This window comes from Symphalangus syndactylus, chromosome 18 (assembly GCF_028878055.3).
Source record: "Symphalangus syndactylus isolate Jambi chromosome 18, NHGRI_mSymSyn1-v2.1_pri, whole genome shotgun sequence".
Taxonomy (NCBI): Eukaryota; Metazoa; Chordata; class Mammalia; order Primates; family Hylobatidae; genus Symphalangus; species Symphalangus syndactylus.
Window position 1 is genome coordinate 28,372,820 of NC_072440.2, and position 13,537 is coordinate 28,386,356.

Below are 13,537 nucleotides of genomic sequence, written 5' to 3' on the forward strand. Positions count from 1 at the left end.
GGGAGTTATCAACTCAGCCAACCCTCTCAATTTTGTCATACTATAAACAATATTGCAATAAACATCTTTGCATACGTAATTTTGCACATACATAGATTTAAAAAAAATTTTAAAGGCTTTGGATTCAAATCGTTGTCAGAAAGGTTATACCAGTTTACTGTTCCTAAAGATAAAAAGTTGAATACTTATTTTGAAGTTCATCCTGCTCATTGCTGAGTTCACACTATTTTAAAAAATGGGTTAAAAAGTTGATTGGGATAGGTGCAAAGACTTGCTTGGCAATATGCTATAAGGAAACGTGCCTGTACCAGCAGAAATTCTGTGTCTGATTGCTGGCCAGCTCACTTGGAGCCATTCCTAGGCCCTTCTCCTTTACCCACCTTCATTATGAAGGCTACTTGTTTTCTCTGCCTGTCTTACATAATTCTGGCCAACAGAACGTAAACAGAAATGAGCTGGGAGCTTCTGGAAAAACTTTTACTCTTCATACAAAAAAGAGACAGACATACTGGAACTGTCCCTCCTAGCTGTGGATGTAAACATACAGTCTGGAGCTATGGCTGCCATACTCCAACCGTAAAGAAAGGCCGAATGACTTGTTCTGACCAATGCCAACAAGAGGTAACTTGAGCTGTGATATGAAAAAAAAAATGTTTAAACCAGGGGACCCCAACCCCAGCCCATAGACTGGTAGTGATCTGTGGCCTGTTAGGAACCAGGTTGCACAGCAGGAGGTGAGCAGCAGGTGAGCAAGCATTACTGCCTGAGCTCAGCCTCCTGTCAGATCGGCGGCAGCATTAGATTCTCACAGGAACGTGAGTCCTATGGTGAATTGCGCATGTGAGGGATCTAAGTTGTATGCTCCTTATGAGAATGTAACTAATGACTGATTATCTGAGTGGAACAGTTTCATCCTGAAACTATCTCCCCACACCACCTCATCCATGGAAAAACTGTCTTCCACAAAACTGGTCCCTGGTGCCAAAAAGGTTGGTACTGCTGGTTTAAACCATTCTTAGTTCTGTTTCTGTTACTTGAGGCTAAAAACATTACTGACAGATAAAACACTTATGCTAAAAAGATAAGCAGTGGTTTCGGAGTTATCACAAATGTTCATTCAGAAACGATCATTAGGAGGAGTATGGAAATATATATATTTAAAAATATGGATAAGATAGCTACATACAGTAAGAAATCATGGAAAAAACCTTTAATACTGAGAGCCACTGAAACCATTAAATGCACGTTAGGAAAAAGGAACAAAGAAAATAACAAAATGGAGAAGGGGTGGGATACATGGCGGAGGTTTACTCTGTGTTTATCAAAACCCCGTTTTCTTCCTGGGCACACAACCAAACTACATTTCCCATCTTTCTTTGCAGTTGGTTGGAGCCACAAGATCAAATCCTGGCTCATGGAATATGGTCAGAAGTGATGATGCCAATTCTGGGCCTGGCCCATAAAACCTCCCATCTAATCTTTGCTCTTTCTTCATCTGCTGGCCAAATGAAGATTTTAAGCAGAATCACAGAATGGGAAGAGCCTGGGTCCCTGAATTACTATATGGAGCAGAACTCCTCCGCAAACCTACTTATGACTGTGATAAGAGCAATGTGGTAAGTATTGTGCTTCGCTATCGCAGCAGCTAGCATCATTTAGTCTAACAGAGGTGGAAACGGGATGAAGAGGAAAAAGGAAGAAAACAATGATGGGCATATAGTACGAATGGTGAGTGCTATCTGATTTTTTTCACAGGTTCCTCTGCCCTGGCCTACCTAGATAAATTAAGCTGTTCCTTTTCTAACACAGATTGGCAACATTTTTTTTTTTTTTCAGACAGGGTCTCACTTGGTCACCCAGGCTGGAGTGCTGTGGCACAACCTTGGCTCACTGCAACCTCCACCTCCTGTGTTCAAGCAATTCTCCTACCTCAGCCTCCCGAGTAGCTGGGACTATAGGCATACACCACCACGCCCAGCTAATTTTTGTATTTTTTGGTAGAGTCAGGATTTCACCATGTTGGCCAGGCTGATCTCAAACTCCTGACCTCATGTGGTCTGCCCGCCACAACCTTCCCAAGTGCTGGGATTACAGTAATGCGCCACTGCACCCAGCCCAAAATTTTCAATAGTTAGGATAAATTCTTTTCTAATTTCCTTCTTTTGCTCCTTCCTGAATCTACTGTTTTGGGAGGCTTGATTGTCTTAACTAATTCTCTGGAACGTTATGATTTTTGAACTGTCTGAGACCGTGTTCCTGAGCAACTGGTTAGGAAGAAAGTCTGCTAAAATTTAACATCAATTTAAATATATCTTAAAATATATTAAAAATAATCCCTTGTTAAACAATTTTGACACTTTGGGATATACTCCAAATGAAGCTTTCTATATAACCAGTAAATAACAGTTCGATCTGTACGCCTGTTCAAACAGTAGTACAAAGTTAAAAACCAATTACTTGGCCAGCTTGCCTTGTCCTAATATTACGATATAGCTATTACTATCAAGTACAAAGACACATAAGCCATTTGATAAATCATATATTACATGTTTATTAAGAGCACAACTTTTATGTAAAATTTACATTTAATGAAAAAAATCAAAAATATTTACAAAATCTTGGAAGACAGATGTGCATTGTTCTAATTACAATCCAAAGTAGTAAATAACAATCCTTAAAAACTCACATTTGTTAGAGTTGTGTGTTTACAAATTCTTGGTTAAAGAGGCAGCTACAAAGTTTATCACTATATGTAAGCAAGAACCAGCTTGCTAGGTACATTTCCCATTGAAAATCTACTGGTCTCTTTTACACCATTAGTGGATTTTTAAATGGAAAAAAAAATCAATATAAACTCATATGGCTTCAAAATTGTAACCTGTACCCAATACTTGGTATGAAGACTGTGGTAATTAAGAAAGTGCAGAAGTTTAACCATTTCACTAATTTGTACATTTTTAGATAATACTTGATTAAAAACAAACATGGTAAGAACAGTGTCTGAATTCCAATAATAAAATATTGGCTGCCCTAAAAGCAGTTTGATTGCAAAGCAGATTACAGTTAGAATTCCAGTAAGGGACTGTAATTGGCATTTAAAAGAGTACAATATAAGAGTTAGAAATTCTAATTTTTCTCACTATTTAGTAAAGATTAGCATTTTAACAAATTATCTTATGTGCTGCTTTAGTCAAATCTAAATTCAGACTTGGGCTAACGTTGAATATATTAAAAATGCACATACTGTGTTATATATTGCTAAAGAGTAGATTTTCTGCTGTATTTAGTATAGCAAGATGTTACATAAATGTCTAGTAATAAAGGTTTTATTTTCTGTGAAGCTTAACGGAACAATTAGTGGTTTTATATAAATTATCATATATAACAATTTATCACTTCTACTAGGCAAATAAAGGACACTCATTTATTATTATAAATGAAATTCCCATTTGTAAATTATGAAACCTTATCCGAAATATTTTATTTCTCCAATTAATCAAGATTTGCTATTAAAGTTAGGTTTCTTACTATTTAGTACTGGTAGTTTATTTTTAGAAATGTTTAACCAAATATATCACTTCAAATAATTTCCCTATTTTTACAAAGTAGAAATTGAATAATTAAAATGTACAAATTGGTAATTTTTCCAATCGTTGAAATAAAAACAAATGGCAGTGCTTCTCCTTCTGTTTCCAAAATTAATCTTTTAAAAAATGCATTCCTTACAAAATACCATAAAACTCATGTTCACAACACAATCAGTAAATAAATGCATAAATTTCCAATGATAAAGTGTCACGGAAAATGCTAAATTGACAGTGAAAATACCAGTTACCAATTTAGCACTATAGTTTTTTTAGAATTTGTTTTAAAATTCACACACTTTTGATGAGGTTAATGTCAAGTATCTGAAGGTAATCTCTTCCTGTAAACACATGCCATTGGGTTTATTTCTCTTTCTAATGGCTACAGTGTATCACCAAAGAAGTGAGCCAGGATTTTTAAGTTAGGCTTTATGACTCTGAATTCCCTTCCCAGTTGCAGGCCAAAAATATTTACAAAAATTGCAAACATCTTATAAAAATGCTTGATCACTGTAAGATTCTGAACAGAAGATTCAGACTGAGAAAAAAAGTGAGGCACATTAATGAACACAAACTGTATAGGCACATCTCTGGTTTTTGTTATTGTTTTAAAAGGCACACATTATGCAATTCCATATAAAAATAAATTAAATCTACAGCATTAATTCATCAAAAAAATCACAACTTCTATAAAGTTAACTAACTGCAGAAGTAAATGTCTCTGCTGTCATTTGCAAGCTTATTTTAAAACACATTGCACTTGAGAATTTTTTTAAAAAATCATATAAAACATCACTTATACTTTATTAATATGTTTATGAGAATCAAATTATAGATTTTTTTGCATACAACTTGGACTCTGATCTGACTACCTTATGGCACATAACTCAATTTGATTGAGTGTTCTGAGTTAACATTACCCAAAACTTAGAATGCATGTTCTATTTGTATCCACTGAATATCAAACTTATGAAATTTCAAAGTTAACTCTGACTCTAAAAATGTATGGAAAGCTAAATTACTTTGTGCTTGCTCTCCTGAAACTTTAGGCCTGATATTACACTATAACCCCTTTTTTCAACATAGACACTGGAAATAATTTAAAAATTAAGCCTACAAAAACTTCATTTTTACTGAGAATCTGAATAAATGTGCTTCCTGAATATTGCAGTTGATCATTTACAACATAGAGAATCATTTCAGTACTATTTATTTCAATGACTCACTTTAAAAGTGCGATTTAGTGTTTGTAGTCAGCTCTCAAATATGTCTAAGTAAGTTTGAAATACATCATACAAGTTAAAATAGTGTTTGGAAAGAATAGATAATGCAGAATGGCAGGTTTGTACTCCCTGAAGCCAAATCACTTTCCCAGGTCCATCAACAATCCGCCAGGTATCGTCCTGAAAAACACCAAGCAGACCTTTGCAATTACAATTTCAAATGCACTCTAAGGACATTTTCCACTGTGGTTACCAATACAAAACTCTAGTTCCCATCTGCTATTTACAATACATTAGAATCAGATAACAGGTGTTCAGCTATACTGACCGTAAGAACTCTCTCCCAGGTGTGTCTCTAGCTGGCACCTTGTACCAAGGGTTGAAGAAAAACTTTCCATGTCTTTAGATTATAAATTGCTTGACAGTTTTTCAGTAACTGTTAGAATACAAATGTTTCCCATGTACATTAAAAAGTTTGAAATCTCCTAACTTACCAGTAGCAAACCGCTTCTTTATTAAGGAAAGCCTATAGCCAGTGCCCACAAGTTCGAAATCTACTCCTGAAAGGGTACTTCCCTCGCTGAGGAACTGCACTGCAAGTGTTGTGGGTTTACTAGGTCCTTCCGAAAGATCAAATTTTGCTCGGAGGGACCCAGAACCTACAAAGAAAAGAATAAAGCACTTACACAGGGTAAAATACATTTCACACAAAATAGAATCAAATGAGCAAGTAAGCTAAACTACATCAGTCCTGTGCTACATTCATTAGATGTGCACAGTAAAAAAACCATTATCCTGTTTCCAAATCTCATATTTTTTAGTGAATATGAATTTTCATTAAGTAAATAACCCATGCTTTTCTTTGACTCAATACTAATCTTCACAGATGTTAACTACTGGACTCCTATGCTATATGCATGTTGAGGCGAGTCAAAAGAGAAGAAGTAACTGAGGACAGCCCGGAGAAAAACCCTAGGAGGGATATAGGTGGCATAAAGTTAAAAAAGAAATGACTACTGAGTAGTAGAAGAAGTAAAGATGGAAAGGTAACTATGGTTGGGAAGAGTTGTATAACATTGCTATTTTCTATTCACTTTTCTTTTTAAGGTTTTACTGGTCTAACATAATGCCAAGTAGATATTTCTGAGTTGTTTTGTTTCTGGTATCATCACCATTTATTCAGTATACCTCAGTCTAACGGAATGGCAGGAACAGTAAACCAATAATTATAATGAATATTATAAATGCTGTAAAGGAGCTCTAAGGAGCTACAGGCACAAAAGCACCTATCTCAGCTGAAAATTATGAATGGTGGTAAGGATGATGGTGTGTATTTTAGGCAGAAGTTACCAAAGATACAGAGACAGAGAGAGCATGATGCATTTAAGGAAACAGCATCTATATCAGATTAGCAGGAGAACAGGATACAGGTAGAGGGGAGTGGCACATGAGACTAGAGTGGTAGCATGGGCCAGGCCATGGTAAGAAATTCAGGATGTATAACCATGGGAAGTCACCAAAGATAAGGAAGACAAGAACATTTAAGATTAGTGTTTCAAAAGGGAAGAGAAGCACAAGATGCAAGGTTGGGAGACCAACTGCAAGTCAAAACAGTTTAGGACTCTAGATGATAGAAAGGGGGATCTGAACTAGGGCTAATAAAAAGGAAAGATATTAAGAAAGTTATTTGAAAGATATTTAGGAGTTGGAATCAAGAAATGAGAAAGGAGGAGTCTAGGAGGGTTCTCAGGTTTCTGGGTAGAGCAAATGGACAGAAACGCTAGGTATTAGCAGTAAGATCCTGTGATCCCCTGCACAGAAGTTTAATACTACACAGAGAAATGGAGAATAAGATGTCACAACATTGATCCAACTTGTATTATTATGCGTGGAGGTGTAGATCAGTAGTGGAGATGAACTGCTGCCTTATTCTTAATTACTGCCCAGGCCCTCAAACTTTTACAATTCTTGATAACCAATTTGGTTGTGCAAAAGTTCTACCATAGACCAAGAGCAACAACCTTGACAATCACCTTAGAAATATTTCTTGTCCCTCTTCTGAGTACACAGTCAGCAACAGAAAACAGATTTCTATTTTATAGAATTTTTTGGGTTTTGAGACAGAGTCTGTCACTCTGTTGCCCAGGCTGGAGTGCAGTGGCACGATCTTGGCTCACTGCAACCTCCGCCTCCTGGGTTCAAGCGATTCTCCTGCTCAGCCTCCCGAGTATCTGGGATTACAGGCGCATACCACCACGCCTGGCTAATTTTGTATTTTTAGTAGAGACAGGGTTTCACCATATTGGCCAGGCTGGTCTTGAATTCCTGACCTCATGATCCACCCGCCTCAGCCTCCCAAAGTGCTGGGATTTCAGGCGTGAGCCACTGCGCCCAGCCTATTTTACAGCATTCTTATTTATTTATTTATTTATTTTTTGAGACAGAGTCTCCCTCTAAGGCCCAAGCTGGAATACAGCGGTGCAATCTTGGCTCACTGAAACCTCTGCCTCCCAGGTTCAAGCTAGTCTCGTGCCTCAGCCTCCTGAGTAACTGGGACTACAGGCACATGCCACCACACTTGGTTAATTTTTGTATTTTTAGTAGAGACAGGGTTTTGCCACGTTGTCTAGGCTGGTCTCCAACTCCTGGCCTCAAGTGATCCACCTGCCTCAGCCTCCCAAAGTGCTGGGATTGCAGGAATGAGCCACCATGCCTGGCCTTGGATATTCTTTTCAAAGGCTTAACTAACCACATCAAAAACCACATTTATAAGATTTTTCCATTTCCTCACAGAAACACCTGATACCTGAACAGCAGAGAGAAACTTAAAATCTGTTTAGAAAATGTGTGTCTCATTTTTTTATTTTTTTAAGACGGAGTCTCACTCTGCGCCAGGCTGGAGGGCAGTGGTGCAATCTCGGCTCACCGCAACCTCCACCTCCCGTGTTCAAACAATTCTCCTGCCTCAGCCTCCTGAGTAGCTGACACTACAGGTGCGTGCCACTACATCCAGCTAAGTTTTGTATTTTTAGTAGAGACGGGGTTTCACCATGTTGACCAGGATGGTCTCGATCTCTTGACCTCATGATCCACCCGCCTCGGCCTCCCAAAGTGCTGGGATTACAGGCATGAGCCACTGCACCCAGCCTGTGTCTTATTTTTGAGAGAACAAATTTCTTTCTTGGTAATTATTTACAATAGTATAGTTTCATTACATTGGGGAAAAGGATCCTTTTGTCCTTCTAAACTGGTTATAAGCCCTTAATGCAAATAGGATTGCTGGTTTACTTCAATTTAAACTAGGAATTTTAGCTTGGCTCACAAAAAGCTATATATTAATAGCTAGGGTTAAAGTCAATGCAGTTGGCCAGCTGAAAATGGGCAACCTATAAGTACCAAACAGCAAAAAAGGAACTGCAGATTTGCTTGGTTATTTCACCCAATGTATGGCTCTCCAGTAAAAGGCTTATTCTGCATGGCAGGTGTAAATGAATAAACAACACAGACATGTTTATGGTCCTTTCTACAGAAATATCTATGAGAAAAGCTACTGATATGTTTTATATTATGCTCAAAATAGTCAAAAAGAAAAAGCTCAGCAACATTTGAAAAGCCAAAAAACCCTATCCAATACAGTTATTGGAGACTAGGCTGGGCATGGTGGCTCATGCCTGTAATCCCAGCACTTTGGGAGGCTGAGGCTGGCAGATCACCTGAGATCAGGAGTTCAAGACCAGCCTGGCCAACATGGCGAAACTCTGTCTCTACTAAAAATACAAAAATTAGCTGGATGTGGTGGTAGGCGCCTGTAATCCCAGCTACTTGGGAGGCTGAGGCAGGAGAATCACTTGAACCTGGGAGGCAGAGGTTGCAGTGAGCCAAGATCATGCCGCTGCACTCCAGACTGGGCAACAGAGTAAGGCTCCATCTCAAAAAAAAAAAAAAAAAACCCTAAAACAAGCAGAAAAGTTATTGTAGACTAAAATTACACATTCAAAAGAAGGCAGAAGAATTCTCTTTTGATTAAGGGAAAATAAGACTATCTAATGTTAAAGACTTGGCTGTCCCGAGAATTACATCCTTATTATAAGTTGAGTTACAGAAGTGATCAGCTAGGAGAGCCTTTTCCTCGGCATTATGAACACAAACAGATGTACCTAGTGAGAGAAGCATAACTTGCTGCTCCTTAAAATATTCGTCAGAAAATTGAAGGCTGTTGATAGTTAGCTTTAACAGGGGGAAATGGACAGGAAAAAGGTTCTTTTAGAGAACTGGAGAAGGCAAGGGGGTCTTTTTTTTTTTTTTGAGACAGAGTCTTACTCTGTCACCCAGGCTGGAGAGCAGGGGCACCATCTCGGCTCACTGCAACCTCCGCCTCCTTGGGTTCAAGTGATTCTCATGCTTAAGTCCCCTGAATAGCTGGAATTACAGGCATGCACCACCACGCCCAGCTAATTTTTGTATTTTTAAAAGAGATGGGGTTTCACCATGTTGGCCAGGCTGGTCTTGAACTCCTGACTTCAAGTGATCCACCCCGCCTCGGCCTCCCAAAGTGCTGGGTTTACAAGCGTGAACCACTGTGCCAGGACGGCAAGGGGCTTTTTAAAGCCCAGAAGCTTCTACATGATTTCTGGGAGGTCAGGAGAATCCCATTAACAGAATGAACTAAACTGTGTTAAATCAGTTTCAATTAGTTATCAGGTTACCTACATGGAACAGATAGTTCTATTTCTTTAAATTTACTAGGTATTGTTTCTTAATGTTAGCATGTAAATATAAGAAGTATTAACATAATATTTATAAAGTTATGGCAAAATAAATTCTTTTTCTTATAGAGAACACATACTCAATCTAGACGAACAAATGTGTTCTGAATCTCAGCTGGTCCATTCTTACTAAAGGTATTAACTTCCACCTAGTGGTCAGTTCTAGAACTGAGGGCATGAAATTCCAGGAGGAAACTTTACATAAGCATGCCCTTAAAAAAGGTATTGCAGTGCTTTCAGGAACGGTGCACCCACAGCCGGGCGCAGTGGCTCACGCCTGTAAGCCCAGCACTTTGGGAGGCCGAGGTGGGCGGATCATGAGGTCAGGAGATTGAGACCATCCTGGGTAACATACTGAAACCCTGTCTCTACTAAAAAAAAAAAAAAAAAAATACAAAAATTAGCTGGGTGTGGTGGCATGTGCCTGTAATCTCAGCTACTCGGGAGGCTGAGGCAAGAGAATGGCTTGAACCCAGGAGGCGGAGGTTGCAGTGAGCTGAGATTGTGTTACTGCACTCCAGCCTGGCAACAAAGCTAGACTCTGTCTCAAAAAAAAAAAAACAATCAATTTTCAGTGACATCATTTTATAAACAAAAAAGGATGCACACACTTACCTCCATTTTCTGATTTTTCTGAAATACTAGACAGTTTCCAAAAGGCTTTCATTTGCTCTGCATTCCTGCAATAAGAACAGATATCTTCAGGTTTTGTGTCTAGTATAGTACCTGATACATGAATGGGACCTCAATAAATAACTGTATTTTAAATATTTTCACTACAACAAATATAGTGCTAAGTTTAAGTAGTATTAACTGGTGAAAATGTGCTTATGATATAGTATAAATATAATGCTGTATCTTTTTCAATTAATGGAAGTTTACCAAATTATGTAATTCTCATTCCTATTGGTCAGAGAAAGTAAAATGGAATGTGTATAGGGATCAGTACCTTCATTAGTCAAGGAAGACACATGTTATTAAATGATGAAGCAACTATAAAGAGTGGTTAGAGTCTATACTAATACTAACAGAGGGGACAGGAGAAGTTGCTAAGAGATGGGAGTTACTAATACTATTAAACACTAATTAGATAGGTGTTCCTGTTCCTATAGATTTGCCAGATGCTATATTTAATCCATAAAATATTTGTATTTTTTAAATGAAAAAAAAAAAAAAAAAAAAGAAGTTTAGAGAGGTCAAGCACTCTGCCTAATGGTAAAGTTAGTATGGAATCATTGAAGTCTGGGTGGTACTTACAGCAAAACTAGTTTTGTTTATTTTTGATTAAGGTTACTATGGTTTGACTAGTAAAATGAACTGCATCTTTTACAGCATGGTTTCTATGGAAAAAGGCACTAACATTTTTCAACCTTCTAAGAAAACTTACAGAACTTGGGTTCCAGAAGTTGGGGATTCCAACAAAAATTTAGTGGGAATTCAGAAACGTATGTTTAATTTACCATATTGCAGGCGGAAGGGACTGCATGTTCGTTACTCCTCCATCCACTGGTACCACCACCTGTATGTTGGAAAGCACACTAGGTGCCACCATAGCTTCTGGATTGTATTTATAATCCACTCTAAGATCTGTGGTGCTAGCACTACATTTCCAGTATGTTGCAAGATTCAGAGGAGTGGACTGAATACCATTTGATGATACCTTTAAAGAGAAAAGAACAAACAATTGTTTTTGGCCTGAAAAGTTAAGAAGTCATGTTAATGACATGGACACTTGAACATGTAAGTCCACAAAATCAAAAATATCTAATGAGGGGACTATCTGTTGGCAGAGTGAAGCAGACCTATCTCAAAGGAGTATAAGGATCATTCTCAATGTGGGGACCTACTACTACCTACATCAAAATTGCTGTGGTGCTTGTTTATAACACACATTCCCTTAGCTCCAACTGCAGAAAATCTGATTCAACAGCTTAGGGACAGGGCCCAGAAATCAGCATTTTATGAAGGAATTCTTATTTATGCACGTAAAGTTTGCAAATCTTCCAACATTCAACACAGAATTAAAAGATTCTTCATACATTATAAGAATTCAGATTTAGAACAGTGAGAAAAAAGGTCACCACATAGTACCATAAGCCTGCAATTAGAATACTTCCAACTTCAAATGTTTAATCACATGACTCACAGTAAATGGTGTAATAATTCCTTCAAATTCTTAAGCTCCTTGTCCAATGGCTCCTTTTTAAGGAGACCTACTCTGACTGCTCTGTTTAAATTTACACTGAAAACTGTATTTTCAATCTTCCTTACCTTAGTCTATACTTTTTCTTTTTTCCATACCACTCATTTTCTAACACAGAATATTATGATTATTATTTTGAGACAGGGTCTCACTCTGTTGCCCAGGCTGGAGTGCAGTGGCATGCTCATGGCTCACTGCAGCCTCAACCTCCTGGGCTCAAGCAATCCTCCCACCTCAGCCTCTGTACTAGCTAGGACTACAGGCTTGTGCCATCACACCCAGATAATTTTACATTTTTTGTAGAGATGGGGTTTCTTTTTATTGCCCAGACTGCTCTTGAACTCCTGGGCTCAAGCAATCTTCTCGCCTCAGCCTCTCAAAGTACTGGGATTACAGGCGAGAGCAACAAAGTCCAGCCCATAGAATATTACTGATCTTTACTGTCTCCCTGTCTTACTCCCAGCAATTACATGCACTGAACAATACACATCTGTTGAATAAATGAACACCTGTAAGAAACTTTAAGTCAATTTAAGTGGCAGCACTTTTTTATTCTTTAAGTATTTATTTTCTAGAAACATAAGCCATTTTAATAAAATTATCCTATTAAAAACTCAAAAAATAGAGAAATATAAAGTAGGAAATTTATCCCTTGGAATCCTGGCATATATCCTTCCAGACTCTTCAGGCATATGCAAACATAGATCCATGTCATTCTTTCTAATGGCTACAGTAATTAATTTCCTCCTCTGCTGATGTGTATGTACTTAGGTGGTTTCTAAACAATGCTACAGCAAATATCCTTTGTGCCTTATCTTCATCCAGTTGTGTATTTCTGATGATTTCTGGAAGTGGAATTGTTGAATTAAAGGTTACATCTTTCAACAATCTAACAGAATTGCCTTCTAAGAGGTTTTACTTGCATCCTATTAACAAGTGATCATAACTTTCTTAATACTGGATAAAGCGAACTTTCATTTTTGTAAATCTGATGGGCTAAACTGATACCTCATTGTTATCTTAGTATTTACTGCTCTCATTACTACTGACATGGAGCATCTTTCCATAGGTTGTCTATTGAGTTATTCACATGTTGCTTACAAATTTACAAGGGCTCTTTGGGGTAAGCCCTTTGGTCCATCTTATGTGTCGTAAATACTTTTCTCACAGATTAAATACTGATTGTGTTTAAAGGTTTAACAAAATATTTTATACACACACATTTATTTATTTATCAAATATCTCATTCTCTTCTTACATGGCTTCTGGGTTTCATATCATACTTAGGTCTTCTGCACTTCAAGATTAAAATATGTAATAAATATGTATTACATATATACACACACAGAGAGATACATATACAGTTGTTCCTCAGCATACTTGGGAGGGTTGGTTCCAGGACCCCTGTGTATATACTAATCTGTGCATACTCAAGACCCATAGTTGGCCCTGTGGAACCCACATATAGAAAAAGTTGGCCCTCTGTTTGTACATGAGTTTTGCATCCCACAATCATTGCATTTTCGATTGGTGTTTGGTTAAAAAGAATCCTCGTATAAGTGGACCTGCACAGTTTAGATCCTTGTTGTTTAAGGGTCAACTGTATCTTCACCCATTACTTTATTTTAGTACCTTTATGGTATCTCTTATTATTAGTATTAAACCTTTGATACACATGGATTTTACTTTGGCTAGAAGTCTAACAGGGATTCAGCTTAATTTTTTTCTCAAGTGTCTAGCTTGCTATCCTCAACATCACTT

At 37.7% G+C, this 13,537-nt stretch overlaps 1 protein-coding gene and 1 long non-coding RNA gene across 8 annotated transcripts in view; one reads left to right on the forward strand and one right to left on the reverse strand.

Annotated features, from left to right (window-relative positions):
* LOC129468653 (uncharacterized) overlaps positions 1–13,537 on the forward strand; it is a 59,023-nt gene that overhangs the window by 30,092 nt on the left and 15,394 nt on the right. For 4 of the 5 annotated variants that reach the window (XR_010117068.1, XR_010117069.1, XR_010117065.1 and 1 more), the window contains 2 exons: positions 1,383–1,728; positions 5,694–5,853. This is a non-coding gene — a long non-coding RNA (uncharacterized lncRNA). Of the gene's footprint in view, positions 1–1,382; positions 1,729–5,693; positions 5,854–7,680; positions 9,973–13,537 lie in introns of those variants that run through there. The other variant, XR_010117067.1, reaches the window with a different exon arrangement.
* Positions 2,527–13,537, reverse strand: part of FCHO2 (FCH and mu domain containing endocytic adaptor 2) — a 130,795-nt gene continuing 119,784 nt past the window's right edge. For all 3 annotated transcript variants that reach the window (XM_055254473.2, XM_055254472.2, XM_063623171.1), the window contains 4 exons: positions 11,034–11,233; positions 10,189–10,253; positions 5,302–5,466; positions 2,527–4,987 (listed from right to left, as the gene is read on the reverse strand). In XM_055254473.2, the coding sequence (XP_055110448.1) occupies positions 4,965–4,987; positions 5,302–5,466; positions 10,189–10,253; positions 11,034–11,233 (453 nt within the window). In that variant the 3' untranslated portion in view covers positions 2,527–4,964. The remainder of the gene's footprint in view (positions 4,988–5,301; positions 5,467–10,188; positions 10,254–11,033; positions 11,234–13,537) is intronic.